This window comes from Cynoglossus semilaevis, chromosome 1 (assembly GCF_000523025.1).
Source record: "Cynoglossus semilaevis isolate Cse_v1.0 chromosome 1, Cse_v1.0, whole genome shotgun sequence".
NCBI classification, from domain to species: domain Eukaryota; kingdom Metazoa; phylum Chordata; class Actinopteri; order Pleuronectiformes; family Cynoglossidae; genus Cynoglossus; species Cynoglossus semilaevis.
The window spans coordinates 33,269,366-33,288,606 of record NC_024307.1 but is presented as its reverse complement, the minus strand read 5'-3'; the positions used below and the strand labels follow the sequence as shown (position 1 = coordinate 33,288,606).

The 19,241-nt window shown below is 39.3% G+C and overlaps 1 protein-coding gene across 6 annotated transcripts in view; it reads right to left on the bottom strand.

The window, feature by feature from the left end:
* Nucleotides 1-19,241, bottom strand: part of nrxn2b (neurexin 2b) — a 572,664-nt gene that overhangs the window by 294,383 nt on the left and 259,040 nt on the right. For 5 of the 6 annotated variants that reach the window (XM_017033577.2, XM_025054502.1, XM_025054515.1 and 2 more), the window contains exons 6-7: nt 11,069-11,092; nt 3,859-4,020 (exon numbers count right to left, since the gene is read on the bottom strand). In XM_017033577.2, the coding sequence (XP_016889066.1) occupies nt 3,859-4,020; nt 11,069-11,092 (186 nt within the window). The remainder of the gene's footprint in view (nt 1-3,858; nt 4,021-11,068; nt 11,093-19,241) is intronic. The other variant, XM_025054504.1, reaches the window with a different exon arrangement.

The following is a 19,241-nucleotide window of genomic DNA, read 5'->3' as shown; positions in this document are numbered from 1 at the left end:
ATGGTGCCGCACAAGTGGTAGCCGGTCGCAGTAGATCTGTCCATTTCTCTGTGTTTTTTCGTTCTTACACACTGTATTATATTCTTCTGCACTGTATATTTTGGCATTCACTAGACTTTAACAAAGTCTTGTGCCCTGCGATGCTGCAACACTCCAATTTTAATCTAGTCTAGTCTTTTAATGTTGTCTTTGTATGTACGCCAAACAACCCGAATGACAAGGCTTTGTTTGAAAATCCTTGACTAATTTATAAAGACCACACATCTGTATGTACAGTATATACAGTTACTTTGTAATGTTTGCTATATAAAGTCTGGAGGCTGAAGGTTTAGTCTAAAGGTTACCCAACAACCCAAACTACTTACTGAAAAACCTTGCTGATAATAAATATAAACATTTTTATTGAGGTTGTTTAGCATCACAACTCCAAACATCTTGATGACTTTTCTTTTCAACGATTCTTTTAAAAGATTTGAAATCTGTTTGGGTTCCAAATGTAGAGTAAGTCGAATAAATGTCTCTAATTTCTGAATTATTGATCATCATTGTTGAAGTAAACGAAGTATTTCACCATTCTTAACATAATTACATACAAAATTTGACAGATTTTTTTGCCAGTTTTTGATTGCGTCCACACTTTATTTTCCCAAACACGTATATAGTAGACTGGGTAAAAATAAACGTAACCTTAAAAGATAAAATGTTGGAGTTGTCAGAAGATCGCTGAACTCTTTAAAAATGTCACACAACAAAGGTGGGACAGGAAGAGCATCAAGATGAAGTTAGAGGGGTGAAAAAAGGGAAAGTGAGTGACCGCGAAAAGAAGGCTGAGGGCATTCATCCGGTGCATGGACATAGAAGAAGAAATCAATTTTTAATTTGGCCATCAGAGTGGCAAAGCTGGTGTACTCCGTGCTATCATGGACTTAATTACACAAAACTGCCCCTGAGAAAAGGAGCTGTGAAAGAGAAAGGTGGAGAAAAATGATGAAAGGACTTCAAGCTGTTTTTGTTTTGTTTTTTTATGTGAGACTGAGATAGTGAGAGAGAGACTGACAGGCAGAGATAGATGGAGAGGTGCGAAGGAGGTGATAGCAAGGTCACTGTCTACGGGACGAACGGAGAAGTGCAGGCTGTGAGACGGGTGAGAAATGACTGAGGGGAGCAGCAGAGAGACTGTATGATACACTACACTATTACCTGGTCTCCGAAACCCACACATCACAGATGGTGTGATCATAGCATGTGGGTTACTTTAATGCTCGTACACACATGCAGGACATAAAACTTCATAGAGCTCCTGCTCCTCCTTTGGTGTCTTTTTTTTACCCCTCCTTCTGCTGTGTCCTTCCTTTGGATCTGTGACGCCCAGAGGCTGTTGGACAAGCATATCAAAAACACTCGACCACGGTGGCAGCATGAAAGCTTTGCCCCGGACCATAGCGCCACTGAAGATCTGAGCTGTGCCAATAAACTCGCTCTGGATGAAATATGCCAGTGTCTACCCCCTGACCACTCACTGTCCTCTACACTTTCCTCCATTCATGAGAGCCTGACCACAGCTACATTAAAAAAAAAAAGAAGAAAAATAATTTAAAAAAAGCAGACAATGAAGCTTAGCTATAGGTAACCATAATGTGAACCGTGGAAGGCAAAAAGATTAAGAAAAAAATTGGCGAACCATAATGTGGAAGGCAAAAAGATTAAGAAAAAAATTGGCATACCACCTTAAACCTAGCCGTCTTCCTCGTCAAAAATGGAGCAAGACTTTTCAAATAAATGTATAGATAGGGTGTGGAGACAAGAAGTCATGATGCTGTAAGTTGAGGATGACATAAACCGAAGACCCACTATATACGGAAAAATGGTAACTGATGCACATTGAATACTTGTTCTTGCAAACAAGCCGATTTCATGACCTAGTGCGCTAACAGACCAGCTGTGCACCGGTCAGACACATACTATGTATGTATGTATGTACTATGTTTTGTACAGAAGTTCGGCATCCCACTGGGGTCATTGGTGGTTTATTTATTATTGCTATGTATTTTTGTACAGAAGTTCGGCATCCCATTGGGGTCATTGGTGGTTTTGTTTGTACAGAAGTTTGGCATCCCATTGGGGTCATTGGTGGTTTATTTATTATTCTTTTCAAGAGTTTGCTTGAAAATATTCTTAGATCACGCTACTAACAGTATTTCCAAATTTATTTCTTTAAGTACATTTTGAAAACTTTTTTTTTTTATCATCGATTCATTTGCTGCATTTCCTGGTGACCATTTTTACTTGGTGCCTTCTCTAACATTTCCACAGCACTGATTCACAGAAGACTCAGTCTGAACAAACACCGATCTTCACCATCTGCTAGGATTTTCCATTTCCACCTCTATTTCCTGCTTTAAGCATTTTTCATTCCATATTTTACTCCCATTTGCGTTGCCTTCCAGTTTCCCAGTGCTAGCTCTGTACATTTTCTGTAAATCCAGCCTCGTCTTGATAAGAGAATCAGAGAGAGCAAGGGGAGGAAGTGGTAGTAAATTCCCTGGGAAGTTTAAGACCCAGTGGGGAACCTTCCAGCAACCTGAATAATCAAAATGTAATTCAACAGACATAATTAAGTTAGAGATGGGGCGATTACTGTGCGATCCATTTAATGTGATTGCAAAAGTAATTACTTATTCAATCAGAGGAGTTTGGTAAGAAAACGCAACAGCACCGTGATGCGTTGCCTCTATACAAGCCATTAAATTTACAAAGGCAAGATACTCAAGGTAATGACTGGTCCTCTTGGCAGCTTGTTAAGCCATACATGAAAGTACTGCTGGAAGTTGAAGTTTATAATAAAAGTTTTAGAAAGGAACAATTCTCTATATAAGCTCTATAAATACAGCATCTGTCTCGTAACACATCTGTATAAATTTGGAACTCTGTGTCAACCAGCTGGAGGTCTGCGTGGAGAGTGTGGTTCAAAAGAGACGGAGGAAATGCCACTTCAGCACACAGTGACGATTCTCAAAAGTGATAGAATAAATAAGAACTGTTGTTAGGAGGCTTTCTAAAATGAGGATGTCATGATGTTCACAAACCACATGTTTGTTCACACACTAAGTTTTTGTGACTTTATTTGGGTGTTTCTCAAAGTGTGGGGCGGGGCCCAGTGGCGGGGAGCGGAGACATGACAGGTGGTTTTATTGATTTTCATTCATTATGGGGCAGTGGTGGCTTAGTGGTTAAGAAAGCGGACTTGGGTCTGGAAGGTTTTAGGTTCTGCTCCCCGAGCTCTTAAAGCTGCCCACTGTTCACTTTGGTGATGGGTTAAAAGCAGAGGTCATTTGGTTGTGTGCAGTGGTGTGCTGTATCACTTTCCTTTACTTTCCATTATAAAACGTCACATTATTTCATGTTAGTTCTATAAACGGGGGACAGGTGGTCCAGCTACTTGTCCAGCTCACCCCAAAAAATGACCAAAAAAAGTTTGAGAAAACTACTTCTATCACACCAAAAAAGTATTTTTGATCCATAATTCAAGATTCAGATTTCCACACTCAACTTTAACATTTCTCATCAAACATATCTATCAATCCACCTATGTTTAAAGCCTTGGTCTACCAATTATATCATAGAAAGATGTTGGGATAGTCCTACGCTTGTGGAATGACCTACTGAGCAGTACCAGAATAAGGGCATCCCTTCCTATCTTCAAGAAAGTCTTGAAGACTCAGCTCTTCAGAGATCACCTTTTGTCCTAGGACTATCTCTTTCTAGACTTGCCTCTGATTCTGCTCACTCTCGTGATTTTACACATACTGCCTAATGTTGCAAAACATTGTTGATGCAAAGTCCCACAGAGCAACTCACATCTTTGAGGCAGCCCATGAAGTTGTTGCTGACCGGTGAACCAGGTAGGTCAGCAGTGTTGGGGCTTCCCCCGATGTAGAAGAAGTCATCGGAGCCCAGCATGGTGTAGTCCTCCTGGGTGTAACCAGTGGTGGTGAGTATACCGTCCACTGAGATCGTCACCTGGTGTAGGCATGGCCCGAAAGAGATAGATGAAGAGACGGGAAGAAGGAGAAAGAGCAGGGAGTGACCACAAGGAGGAGAAATTAGAAAAATGAGGAGGAAACAGAACAGGGGTTAAAAGGTCAGTATTATGTCAGTACATGTTCTGTTTGTTGTTTTTAATGTTTTAATGTCAGACTGGTTGCAGTTACTCTTGAGTGCAGTTGCTAAGATAATCCACTGGACCAGCGCTTTTTGGTCAATCACATATTATGTTATGATATTAAATGCAAGATTAAATTGCAGAGATATTTATTGATGTTATTGATGTTATTATAGATATTCATCATGTTCCTACATAAGACAAAAAGGCTATCTGGGACTGCCATTTATATCCTGTGATATGTTCTCCTAAAGAAAACTACAAAATGACATCAAAATGCACCAGATGTGGTGGTAATTGGTGCATTTTTATCTAAGGTATTTTATCGTTGCACACATAATGCTACAGTAACCTTTCATCAGTTCAGTTAATCTAACAACACTGGTGTTATCTGAATTACAGCAGCTTTGCAGAGACACTTGAAAGGTTAGGAATATCACTTTGAATCGATTAAAGAGAGAAGGCTAAAATGAGATCCATTTACTTAAAGTGATATTCAGCGTTAAATGATCATCTCTGCAAAATATCTCAAAATCCAAACAGATTACATTGTTGCTGTATTCGTTGTTGGCAAAAAAAAGCTATAAAAGCGCCCTGCCAAATAAAGAGGTTTGACGGAAATGGAGGAATCTGCAGTTAGTGACCAATTTATAGCGTGATTATCCTCACTGAGACGACCCGGGCTGGAGAAAAGCTCTCCTGCCGCTGACTCAACATCTGTTTTATCTACATCAACATACAGGGCACAAATACAGCACCGTGGGGAACCTCGGCCATCTGTTTACTGTCACCTGTTTGCTTTTTGTAATTCCAGCCAGTGTCTATTTTCAATTTCCTATTCATGTCTGTTGTAATGTCATTTTGCGTAATCTGGTGATCCAGGTTAGGTCTACGTAGGATTAATAATCTTTTTTTTAAAGCTAAGACTGTGCTACGTTTTACTAGGGCGCAAACCTGTCTATTCTGTGCAGACTGCTATTAGTACTTTATTTGGTGAGGTCCACTTTTGTGGCAATTATCTTAGGAACTGCATCAAAAGATCTGTTGCCCCAGCTGAACGCTTCTTCTGTCTTTTATTTATTTATTTTTTTTGGATTACTGTCTTTCCCCAATTTTTCATTAATCATATTCCATTTTGCTTTTGGACGTACTTCCCTTTTTATCAGGGCAACACATTTTTATGTCTGCTGTGGCTACTTGCTGGGAGTGGAAACATTTGAGAGGGCAGGTGTTTGGGTAAATCGTCGAACAAGTTATTTAATTCATGATTTGGCCAGGGAAAACGGAGCTTAAGCCTTGCAAAAGAAATAAACAGGGGGTGATGTTTGGCTTCAGTTTCAGTCCGCAAGCTACAACATTAGACTCAGACAAAGCCTCTCCAAAGGCTCTGAAAGTAAAATGTTTAATAAAGTTCAAGTAAACAGATATTTCAGACAGACCGTTGTCGAAGACAGAGCTTAGGCCTTACAAGGTTACCCGGGGGGTGGGTCTCTATTGACTATTTGGCTGCCAGACACCTATTAGGTTGCTTGTGTTTAATTATTGATATATTTTAAACCACTTTTCTTATTTAGCTTTTTTTCAAAAACCCACTCCAATGATATAACAACATCAACAAAACATCCAATGTAAAGTATTCAGGGCATTACGGCAGAACAACAGAAATCTTAAAAGTATATTCATATTAGATTAAAAAAAAAACATTCGCTCTCAGGCAGCTTTGTACTGAAATGAGAAGACTCTGCTTGAACCAAATGCACACGTTCATGAACTGATATAACAAACACATGCATCACTTTACACTTTGTAAGACTAGTAAACAGTGAAGCAAGACTTCTGGCAGGAAATGCGGTGCTGACTGACATCAGCTGAGCGCAAGAACGTTAGAAAAAAAAAAAAATCAGAAAACGAGTGATGATTAACGAGAAGCAGCTTGAACTCATGATCTAAGGTCATTAGACGAACAAGCTAGACACTGATGTGATCCATTAGGAGACGATCACCAGCGATGACCTGGTCACAGGTAAGGCTTATCAGGAACTCACACTGGCAGAAATGATCTGGTTAAATGAGAACACTCCAAGACTCACAGACACAATAAGAATCAGGCTAAAGATAGAATGTGAAAGTCCACAGTGGTTCCCAAAGTAGGGGGCTGGCCCTTAAGGTTGCAGAGCTATTGCAATTGAAGGAGCAGCAGGATACTACAATTTTAATATTAATATTTTATGTATTTGAGGCACTGCAATGTTTAAGGTTGTTATTGATTAATAATGATTATTTCAGAATTGTCATAATTGTAATTAATTAGTATTAGTCATGCTCAATTAAGATACATACTATAATAATTCATAACCCCAAATCTGTGAACTGATAGAATATTTGTATGAGTGTGTGACGTGTGTCTTGTCGAGCGCCTGTCAAATGCATCCTTGTCTTCAGCGATATTAATTAATCTACTGTCACTTGCAATTAATTTGGTACAATAAGTGTGTTAGTCAGGCTGTCAGCTGTAGCCTTGCTTACTGCCCTGTGCTTGAAGAGGCCGATCTGACACAAGCGATGATAAGCGCATGGACAGAAAATGTGTTCAATGTCAATCTGAAAAAATAAATAAGTAAATCAATCAATAAAAGTGTTCGTTTTGAATTAATATTTCTGTGTTTATTTAGGAAATACAGTTTTGTAGGAATTAGATTATTCTCAATAAAGTGTCCCAGTTACAAAAGGAGGGGGAGCCGCAGAAAAGCTTTTGGGAACCACTGTAACCTAACACCTATGTTATAAATTCCCTAAACAATTGTCTGTAACACCTATGTTGTAAATTCCCTAAACAATTGTCTACAGATATTGGTCTTCAAATTGGCAGTTAATATATATATTTTTTTATCCACTAACATGCTATCCAGCCGACTTCCCAGATGGCCCCACGTTGGGAAAACCATTTCTTTAATGTTTATAACCCCATTGGATTCAATCAATATCCTCACTTGTGCGCTTGTTCCTCATAAACCAACAACTACCTGGAGAACAATAAAGCTTCCGTTATAGGTCCTAACATGAACTGGATTCGTTCAATACGCAGGTTCTCTGAAGGTCCGGCACTTCAGCTAATATGTCACTGGCTCGTTGACCATTTCAGGACACTGGTGAAGAATCTCGCTCTGGATCGCACTGGCTAAGCTTGCACTGTAAATCTGAAGCCTCATTGACTCGAGTGAAGAGAATAGTTCTCGTCAAACACCACAACCGTTATGAAGTCTTTGCTGTATAAATTACACATAATAAATCTTATCTATGTGCACATAAGCGAAGCTGTGCACCAGCATTACAGGAATGACATATATAAATGACAATGTTCTGGGCATAATACCAAAATATATGATTTTTTTTTTTTTTTTTTTTGAGGTAATAAAATCCACATCAGTCAAAGTGCTTTTTAAATAAACCATAGCGCCGCCTTCACTGACTTCACCCAAACATTTAAATCTCCTCCGGTTGGGAGCGCACATCATCATCCAGTCTTGAGAGCATTCACGAGCATGTAGGCTTTGTACCGCCTCAGCATTTTGTGACTCAAATGGCATCATTCTGTCAGAGTACATCAGTACGGTCATACATTAGCAACGTAATCCATGCAGAGAGGCGGTATTGACCTTACCTTGGCTATGCATCACTTACCCTCGTCGACACTACATCGGATTATTTTCTTTTAAGGGAAAAACAATGTTATTATTTACTGATTTATTTTATTTCCGTACATCAGAGAAAGCAAGAGCAGCTCAAAGTAAGTATCCACATGAAAGGAGGAGGAAATAACTCTTCTCCAGCAATTGGGTTAAATAGGTGTCTGGCAGCTCTTCAAATTTCACCGACGGGGCAATTTGTATTTTAAAATGATGACTTAATTAATCAAAATGATGCGATTACGAAGGGTAAATTAAAAGGTTTGGAACTGTGCCATGTTCCTAATTGAGAAAGAACAGGGTTGGGAGTAAAGGTGCTGTTCTGCTGATTTTTTTTTTTTGTTGTTGTTGGAAGGTTGGGAGAAAGAAGAGGAAGGGGAGGTTTTGAGCTCTTCTGTATTTACAAGGGATTGGAGGGTGAACGGAATCGGTTAGTACTTTTGGAAGTGAGGGAAAGTCAGACACAAAAATGGTTGTTAGTACTGTTACGACAAAGATTTGATTCAAACAGTTGATTAGTAACACCGTTTTAGTAAATTTAGTCAAACATGATAGAAGTGGGTGAGGATCCTTTAAAAGTCCTCTGCAATTAGATTGCTCGAACCAGATCCAGATTCCGACTGAATGTCACAAGTCGTTTTGGTTAAAGAGAACAAAAAATGGAATCCATCCAAGCAGACACGGTGACACACGAAAGCCATGCACTTAACAAGGGAAAAATAAATGGAGGAAGGATATGTGATGATGAAAAAGGACTTCAATTTGACACAAATAGAACCAAAGACAGGAATCATCTGGTAGGACGGAAATGTAAAGACTGGACGTAAATATAGAAGTGCAACTCACGGCAACAGGGAATGGAAAAATATGGAGCGTCATTACAATCTTTATCTTTTTTTTTTACATGGGAATGGAAAAATATGGAGCATCATTACAATCTTTATCTTTTTTTTTTAAATGGACGGAAATGCAAAAGAAAAAAACAAAAAACGTGCAAGTTTATTTGTGTCCAGCAGAGCGACACGTGCTGGGCTGGAGCTTTACAGCCCCTGAGGGATGCTGATATGAAGATGTTCTTGCCAACAGAAGCATGCAGGAAAGTACGACCACTGCATTCTGTCAGTGTGGTGGTGGAAATGCCAACGAAAAACATTGTCACCAGTCACAGTTGAACTTCAATGAAATGAGAGGGTTTTTAAAGAATAGGGAAACTAGGAGGAGAGAAGAGAAGTCTGTCTCGGTGAATTGAAGCTTTTAATTCTTCTACTACACCCTGGTCTAAATTTCAAACATCAATGTAGCTTAAAATAAACCTAAAAAATAAATAAAATGTTTGTAAATCTTAAAAAATGCTTAACCCCACCAAGATCCATTTACGATTAAATGGTTTTATTTTATTTTTATTTTTTCATATTTATTCACCGAGAACACAAAAATCTGTCTCTCCTCTTAAATGTTTCCCACTTTTTTGAACAAGTGTGAGGTCATTATTCATTTTAGTACGTAAAAAAAAAAAAAAATCAAATATATTTTTTTTAGAAAGGGTGCGTTTTACATGTTAAATGGTTAAATTAGTTATATTAGGACAGTTGATATATGTATGTATATATGTTAGCTATAATATATACATATACATATATACTCAATGCATTCAATAGTAAAGGCAGAGGAAAAACAAAGAGAGAGACTGGGAGGGTTAGGGTTTACATCTCTCCATGCAAGGTGCGAGGCCAGTAAAGTATAAGAAATATAAGTTAGTGTTAGTGTTAATGACGGGTCGATTGCACGCAGTCCAGATTTACTCAGGCACTTTCCAATTACGGTCTGCATCAATGGGCAGAGCACTGCGCGTATTGATCGGAAAGGTCCAGTGAAAACAAGTCAGGCTGATAACAACTACGTGTGAACGTTGTAGCGTGGTCCGCCACTGTGTACGAACAGGATTAAGGTTCGTACAGCCATAACGACGAAAGCCCCAGAGTGGGACAGCAGCTTAAAGTACACAGTTGCTGCATCTGCACTTCTTTAAAAGAACAAGAACCGTTTTGTTCCTAAGAATGAGGCTCCGTCTGCACTTTTTGTGTGAGCTTGTGAGCCCTGAAGTTAATGAAACTAGTATAAGTATCTAAAGAAGGGAGAAACTGCCCAGAAGGAGGTCTGAGAAGCTAGGTCTGTGACTTGCTGCTACCGAGGTTTGCTGATTTTAATTTCCTCAATTGACAACTAATGTAAAAAGTAAAGTGTTCTTCACAAAAAAAAAAAAAAAAAACTAAATCATTTTGAAATGTTACCCAAAAACTGCAATAGCTCCGTATAATCTGTGCTTATCCACGGAGTGGTTGGAATAACTATGGACATCAAAAATGACTTGCTGCCTCGGGGTTAGCCCCTAGCAGGCTGCTAACGTAGAATGACATTCCTTGATAAAACTGATTGCTGCCTCGGGGTTAGCCCCTAGCACGCTGCTAACGTAGAATGACATTCCTTGAAACTGCTCTGGTAAAATAAACGTTGTTGACATGTCATTAGCCTTTTAGAACTGGGCATGTTTGTTCAGACTTTGTGGTGGAACTCACAGTTACGTATATTACATATGACGAGCTTGGAGCTTTTTGGGCTCACAACTGAGTACTTCCAAGCGAACAAAATGTTAGCTTTAGCTTGTGATTGTGTGAGCTTCTTCTCCTGTTCTCGACATTTAAATTTTACTTTTTGACTTCTTTTCACTGGAGCGGCTACATTACCGTGTTGGTTGAGTAATCTGCTGCGTGCGCTCACCTCAAACAATTGATTAATAAAGAAATCAAAATGAAACCAATTTATAAAAATGAAACAAAAAAGTTGGTCTAATGTTCATTTTAGTGCAACATTTTGCTTTAAGATTCCTTATTTCTTCATACGGATATATGTTGTTTAACGTTACAAGAAAAAAACATTAAAAAAATTATATATAAAAAAAATAATTTATGTTAAATTTTGGGCAGACCTCTTTGGATGTGAAGTGTTTTTAAAGGGTAAAAGTGAATGGTAGAATAAGCAAAAACACATATTTAGAGAGAAGAAAAAAAAGAGACAGAGAGGTGGAGTTTCTTAGCTACCTTGATGGCGATTTGAATTTTCAGTAAAGCAAACAGAATAGAAAGAAGTAACGGAAAATCCAGGGCAAACCAAAGTGTAAGACAATTAGAATGATATCTACCATATAATGCAGTTTGTTTACCATAGCGTGTCCAATGCCTGCGTGCTTCAGGAGAAAACAGGGGGAGGGGAAGGAAAAAAATAAAATGACATCTCTTAAACTCAAGGAAAACACAGCTCAACCCCAACTGTGGGGGAGAAAAAAAAAAAAGACGGCTTTGCCTTTGTGTCAGCAACTTCATATTGGTTAAAAAAAAAAGACAATATATAGTTCTAATAGAGTAAAATATTATCAATATATATCTTTTTTATCAAGCTAACGTAGAAAAAAAGTCCAAATAAAGAAATAAAGAAAGCAACTGTTCTACGTACTCTACAAAAAAAGGCAGAAAAACAAAAAGGAATAAAAGGATAACAATACAATTGTTAGTATGCAGGCTGCAGAGTTAAGTAGAGAAAACAGATGGTTCACATTCCGTGAATGACACAGTGTTAGTCGTCGAAATCATAAGAGGTAAGGGAAAAAGAAAACACACCAATGAGAAGATTTGAATCAGAAGAATTGTAAGGCTCATTGTTAGTAAAAGAGACAAGAGTTAGCGTTAATGTCCACCAAGGGGGCGGGGGTTGTGGGTAGTTTTGAGGAGAGGGGGAGGGAGTGAAGTAAATCATCAGGATTCGTATCTAATGGAAGGCTAACCTGGTCAGCAGGCCTGCTGGCAGAGAGTAGTATTCTAGTTCTAGTTTTTAAAAAGTTGGTTTGGGTTGTTTTTTTTTTTTGTTTTTTTTTGTTGTTTGTTCGTTTGTTTGTTTTTTTTAGTAGGGAGCGTGGTCAATAGTGTCGTTTTGAATTCCAAAGGTGCAACATTTCCCCACGTGTCATTCAAAGGGGCTCCTGTGGTTTACGTTAGACAAATCCAAACACAGCACTGCAAAAGAGAACGGTTACTACAAATTAAGTCAGTGAACTGAATTCAAGGTAGTCGTATATATCATCAAACAATAAAGAGTTCAACTGGTTTGATCTGGGGGGAAGAACACAGAACAAAGAAGAACAGATTGCGCTGACAGTTCTGGTATCTAGAGAGAGCTTTAAAAAAAACAACAACTATAATATCATCCCTGGAAGGAGGAAAAGATGAGAACAGGAAAGATCATAAATACATTGAGGGAGAAGACAGAGAATTACAGACTCTTGAAGATATGACATTGAACTATGACCTTTTTGGGCAATGTTCTAATAGGCATGCAAAGCAAAACACAGCAACGTTTCACCTTCCGTGGCCTGTGTAGAGCAGGAATCATGTTAGTCACAAGTCACATGATCAGTGTATACGTTTGCCTATAATCTCTATTATATACAAGAGTGTGTGGAGCCATAATGTAGTGTTTAGTTAATTCCCAGAGGAACCACATATCCCCAATGGCATCTCCCATCTGGCAACCTGTGAATTGCAACAACATACTTAATAGCGCCTCCTGTGGCTGCCTGTGTGCTTGCAATGACTCACATTAGAATTTCCTCACCCTCCCACACTTTTTTGTATTGTACTATGCCAGGGATGTCAAACCTATTTTAGTTCAGGGGCCACATACAGCCTGATTAGATGTCAGTGGGGCAACACCAGTACAATCATAACATAATTACCTATAAACAACAATAAGTCCATGTTTTTCCCCTTCGTTTTCATGCAAATATATTTAATTAAATATTTGACAAAACATCACTGACATGTTAGTGTTGGTGCATTTTTTCACTTTCAACTTTTCAACATTCATCAAGCGGGACATATTGAATTGCCCTAGTGGGCCAGTTTTGCCCTGCGGGCCATATGTTTGACACCACTGTACTATGCTATGTACTGGATATTGTTATTCAGATTCGCCAAAACTTTGCTGAAACGAACCTCAGTATTGTACTGTTCCTGTTATATTTACTTACACAGCCACATGTTACCACAGCCAATGTCTTTGGTTATAGCCAGTCCAAGGTCTTAAAGCTGCAAGTGTAGCAAATTACAGTGAGTTCAGCCTGCAGATGTCCCTGCAGTCTGAGTGGAAATCTAGAGGACATCTGACTTGATCCTGAAGTTGAAATTGTCTGCTGCTCTGGGCGATCATATCTGACGTACTGTTATCAGGACAAAAGGGTAAAAAGCTTTGGATTCTCTCTCATTGGAGCTGGTGCTCAAGCGCAGCTCCAAATTCACATCGAATTAAACTCGCATTACTTATAATTATGCTTGGGAAATTTTATGTATGTCAGTGATCTCCGATGCTCCAGGTCAGAGGGAATATCAAAAATGCAGCCAGAAAAATCAGTTGATATGGCCCGTTTGGCTTTTTAATCCGCACCGACAAACTCGAAAGAAATTATCATTATACTTCTGTCTTTCCCCTGCAATGCCCGCGTTTCCCCAATAGGTGGTGTAGAAAATGCTAAAAGCATTTTAGCATTTTTGCCTTTTTGCATGACTGTTTCATGTCATTTATCTTAGCATCCATCTATCTGCTCCTGACCCGGCCCCCCTGTCAAATTTTAGGACCCATTGTGACCCGCGAGTCAAACATTGTGCTCACACCTGGTTATAGCTTATAAGTCAGCTAATATATGTGCCTAAAATTAACTGTGCTAAATAACCTTGAGTTTGTTCACTGTGGTTTTGCACAGGGTTAAGTTCCCATATGTTAAATAACGAATGTTGTCTGTTCGACTAAGAAAGTAGTTCCTTAACTGTTTCTCCAGTTTCTCCAGACTACTGTGGATTCCCCCAGGCTGCCACATTTATATCTACGGCTTCAAGACTCCATACTTCAAATAAATGCATTTTTTTAATGAGGGACAAAACAAGATAAGACTGATATTAGTATACATAGGCCTTGTGCCCTCTCCTCAACAGCTAAGTGCCTTCTAGAGGCCCCCGCCCCTCACCTTTGGCAAGCACTAGACTGATAAAATGGATATTGCAAAGTCATCAACACCTAGTATATGCTCAAGTGATTCATTTATAACATTTGTTTTTTACAAATTTGAAGTTTTAAGTCGCTGGTTCTTTTACTTTTTACTACCTTTAAAAAAACATTATTTTTTTCTCCCTAAAGGGTTCGATTGGTGTCACTATGGGATAATAAATGCAAAGAGTAAGAAAAAAAACCGAGCCAGTAAAACAGCAATCCTAAAATGTGTAAGTGCTGCTGAAAGCTTGTCCCATTGTCAAAAAAATTGTGCAGAAAAATAAACTTTTGTTCCATTTTTAAGCAAAAAAAAAAAAAACTGGTAAGTTTAGAAAGTTTGTGTCCAGCAAATGTTAATGGATGTGTGTTGAGGAGTCACTGAGGAGTGCAGGAAGTTGGTGCTGCAGTGTAATGACACTCCCCTGTGCTGAGGTTTTCATGTCGTGGAGGATTTGTGAGATTAGCAGCTCCACTACCAAAGACTGAGAACAACATGGGAATGCGGCATCGTCACAAATACACCAGCTCAACCCTTCGCTGTACGGTCAATTTTACCAGCCTGTATAAATTCTTCCACGCCGTGCCACTTCCAAATTTCCCCCAAAACCAACATGCTTGAAGCCCCTGCTGTGACAGCCCATCATCCTCCCTGTAATTGACCCATGTGGGGGGAAAAAAGGGAGGCTGTGGAAAGTGTTAACGTTGGATAAAGCTCCTAGTCATGTAAACAACCAGGGGCACAGACAAACAGCTTAGTGCAGTACCTGTCCTAAAGGCTCCCCTGGGAAAAGAAGTATTTATATCATATCGTATTACATAAGGGGAGAAAAGTGGAAAATGAGCACAAGCTGTGTTGGTACTGTTAACTTTCCTCGTAGTGTTGCTAAACCAAAAGTGTCACAGTGTACATGTAGTAGAGCATTAATTCATTATTTTTCAACTCCTGATCTACACAGCTGCGATGGCGGACCTGACCAGGTGGCGGCCAAAGGTAGCTCATCAGGATAAATATTTAATGGAAAAGCAGTGGAAAAAAAAGAAGAGAAAGTCCAGTGAAGGCAAGACTACCTGTTCAAAATAAAGTATCACTCGCACTCAATCACACAATTTCAGGATAGATAATATCCTTGTATTAATGTTCTCGAGGATGTCTTTAAATCAAACGTGAATAAACTCTTATTGAACAGTGGTATCATTTGTAAATACATTTGGAATAAAACTAAACTTTATTTTGATTTTTTTTTTTGTTTAAATTTATGATTAGTGACAGATATCTTGGCATATGCCATATGAGTTGTCATTGAATGCATCATTTAGTGGCGAGGGCCAATGCTCTAACCACCTTTAAAAAAAGTTTTTTTTCTTTTTCAAGGGTGGTTACAGCATTGGCCCCTGCCACTAAATAATACATTTTCAAACATAAATAAATTGTTGTACAGACATAATTCACACTATTTTCCCTGTGCTATGTCCTAAAAACAAAACAAAAATCCTGTCTCTAGAATTAAATTTAACCTGCACTGCAGCTTTTACTAGAAGAAGAAGAAGAATTATGGTGATTATTATTATTGCACTAATTGCGCTAATAATAATAATAATAAAAAAAACACACCTACACAATTAATTGCATTTCAATGATGATCAAGCTTTTGGCAGCCACGATGAAATCCAAGTGATCATTGGTGATATTATTTATTTATTTAAAAAGTGAGCTCTGCTGCATATGAAAATAGGCACTTTCTCAAACCAGTAATCAGCCAACCACCAGGGGGCGGGAGTAGGCTGTCTAATTAGGAAGTTAGCGCGCCGGACGGTGATATAAATTAGTTAATTTTTCGAATTCCTGTTCAAATACATGGGAGAAAGGGCGAGGTGCGGCGGCGGCGCTGAGCGTTGCCTCAATTGTGACATCAATGTGGCCGGTGATATAAATCAGTTAATTTTCGAATTCCTGTTCAACTACATGGGAGAAAGGGCGAGGTGCAGCGGCGGCGAAGAGCGTTGCCTCAATTGTGACATCAATGTGACGCACACACTGACTGAAGTGGCATTTGGCACATGCTCGGTGCTGTCTCTCTTTATATCGCCAATATACTTGTTTGATTTACACATGACGTTCCACAGTCTAATATGTTTAATGAATGTGCGTGACATATTTAGTCATCCCGATCAGCCATGAGAACGCGATAAAATGTACAGGGTGGGGCAGAGAGTACGAGACGTGGCCTCCATCATCTGACTTTCGTATGAGCTGAATGCAGTGTACGCGTGGACATGTTTGTGACACACAACAAGTCCCTGAGCCGCGCTGACACTTTGTAGGTGACCCTGTCAGCGTGAGTGCAGCCGGGCTTCCATTCAAAATCGCTCTTTCAGGTCCATTTGGTTACGCGCTCATTCCAATCATATGGCATTCACTTCAGTCTGCCTCTTTTCAGGTCTGGCTCCAGGTAATGGAAACTGGCAGCCAGGCTTCAGGTGCAAATATAAATGTCACTGCAATTACGGAGAGAGGAACCTGCAAACAAACAGTGTGCAGGAGAGTGTTGTGGTGCTATATGTGTGTGTGTGTGTGTGAGAGAGAGAGAGAGAGAGAGTGCAGGGTAATAGCAGGAAGACATATTGTGTATTCCAATAGAGATGATGATAATTATGTGGTTTTATTCCCGTTGTCATCCTTATCCCTACTTCCTGTGAAAGTGACAGACGCAGGGTGCTACGTGTGAAAGGTAGTCGATCCGTCTCCACAGAACAACAGCCGGGTTCAAACCAGGGCAAAATGCAAAGAGCGTTTTTTTTAAAGGCTAAATTAAAAATGCTAATTATTCTCTTTATTCTAATTTATCTTCACAACCGATAAATAAAACGAACCATATGGTATTGCACTGCTAAGTTCTCTGGCTTGTATTTATGTGTTGTGTTTGAGTTACGTTTTGATTACGTTTTTTTTTTTTTTTTCCTTCCCCAAGAGACAGATGGCTCATCTAAGCAAATACGGCAAAGTAATTTAGAAATTAATAAAACGTAAAGTTGCTTTCTTTTCTTTACTTTGTCCTAACTTTCTCAAACTTGATTGAATACGCAAGCAGCCATCTGTGACGGCTGAACACAAATATGCATGTCACTGTTATTTATTGCGCTTATTTTGAATGGGTGAAAAAAAAAAGAGCGTATTTTTGGTCATTTTGGAAGACACTGTAACAGTCATCCTGCTTTTGGTGCCGCTTATCTTGACCTTTGACCCATGTCAACTTCAACTTTGTTATGTTCAATGTAGGTTTCAAAATGGATAACGTTAGCTGCACTGAAATTAGCCACACTAAATATTAGCCACATTCCACTGTGCTCCATGTTTTTGTTGGTTTGTCTCTCTGGCCCACTCTCTCTCTTTTTTCCTCTCTCTCCATATCTCACCCAATCTCTATAAACAGTATGCCAATACTACTATCACAAATTTGATATTTTTCCATATCCCATCGTTTGGATTAGTCACTCAGTCATTACAAAAATCCACCTGCTGTTATCTGTCTTTCTGTTCCAGCAATATATAGAAAACCTTTTTTTTTTTTTGGTGTTGGAAAAATCACTTTCAAAAAGCAAGTTTGTGAAGCCATCGCACATCGACAACATCTTCAATTAACGTTGCTTTACTGTCAATTAAAGCACGGACAAATGATGGTATGTATCACACGCACTGAACGACTGTCATTTCTCCAAATGTCGCAGTGCTTTAGTCCGGTATTGGATTTTACTCTCAAAGTTCTCCAGTGCTGTCAAGACTGAGAAACTTATCAAAGTCACTAACCGTAGCGGAGGAAGGTAAGACGAGGGGGCAGCACTTTCCTAATTTAGATGCAGGCGGCAGATATGGATGTCTGCGCTCTTCACGTTGGTGCAATTTAAAGACTGGCTTTTTCACTGACACAAAATGTCATAAAATGTGCACCGCTACTCTCTTGTCTTTTATAGGACTGTCTCCCTTTGTGCTCCTTTTAACCCCCCTCCCTCTTACTTGCTGTCCCTTGCTCTCCTATCATCCATTTCTCACATTTTGACGTGATTGTGTTTCACCGGCGCTTTAAGGCTCGTTCCCACCTGTTTGAATGTGCTAATGGTGCCGAGATTTGTTATCCGATTAGAGGTCTTGCGAGACGGGGGAGATGAATAAACATGAAAGTGCCGGAGCAGGTAGTCGCAAATGAGGCCGAAGAGCGACTGAGTGTGGAAACACGGGCAGATATGCTAATGCTGTGGATCTGTGATGCAAATTTGTCCCCCCTGCAAATTCAAAGAGTGTCTCTGTGCAGGCACCCAACAGCCAAGACAATGTCGAAGCTGTGCTTCAGGTTCTGGCCTCTGCTCAAGAAATGTGAAAAGATGCACGGGGGAAATAAGTTATTAAGAAAAGCACACTACGGCCATGATGGCTGGGATACGGCACAGCTGGAACAAATTACAAATACTTAAGATGTCATTGGCAGTAAAGTGAGGAAGGATTACAGGGGCGTTAGCATGTCATTATGTGCATCAAACATATCCACAAGCTCTGCCTGCCTTGAATAGCAATCTGCATTGGCCCTGTAAAGAGTATTTGTGTATCATGTAGTATGTTGGTATTACTGTCCTCTAAAAACTGTCCAATCTTATTTATTCCATACTTGTCACGTTGTCTACAGCTGTTGTTGAAATGTCTTTTAGTAATGATGTAACCTGTATCTGTCAGGCTTCAACACAAATAACAAATATAATTACTGAGCAATCCACATTTCCAAAATACTGCAAAACCATAAAAGGCTTTAATTGTTTTCACTTTCTTAATGATACAATTACTGAGCAACCCACATTTCCAAAATACTCCGAAACCATGTTTACGGGCAAATGTACCCATGTGCTCTACTTTTTGAAATTAATTTCACTTTTTGTAGTCGTTGAACCCGTAGGAGTGATAATAATAATTCTGTGCAGGTAGGATATTTTCTCATTGTTATTTCATATAGTCTGGAGCTACAGACGACTCACCTCAGTGAGTTGTTCTTTAGGAGAACTCCCCTTCGAACATCGAGCTACATTAGAAATGTTAAATATATATTTACTCGTAGCCACTGAATACACTTAATATATTCACCGTAGGTTGGAGTACTTTGATTAAACCCGTGGTTCTCATTTATTTTCTGTCATGCCCCCCCTTGGGGACAGAAATGTTTTCACGCCCCCCCACCTCTCCCCGACCCACATTCCTGCGAATTGAAATACTATCGAGAACCTGATAACATGTATATTTCTATTTGTACAAACCAATG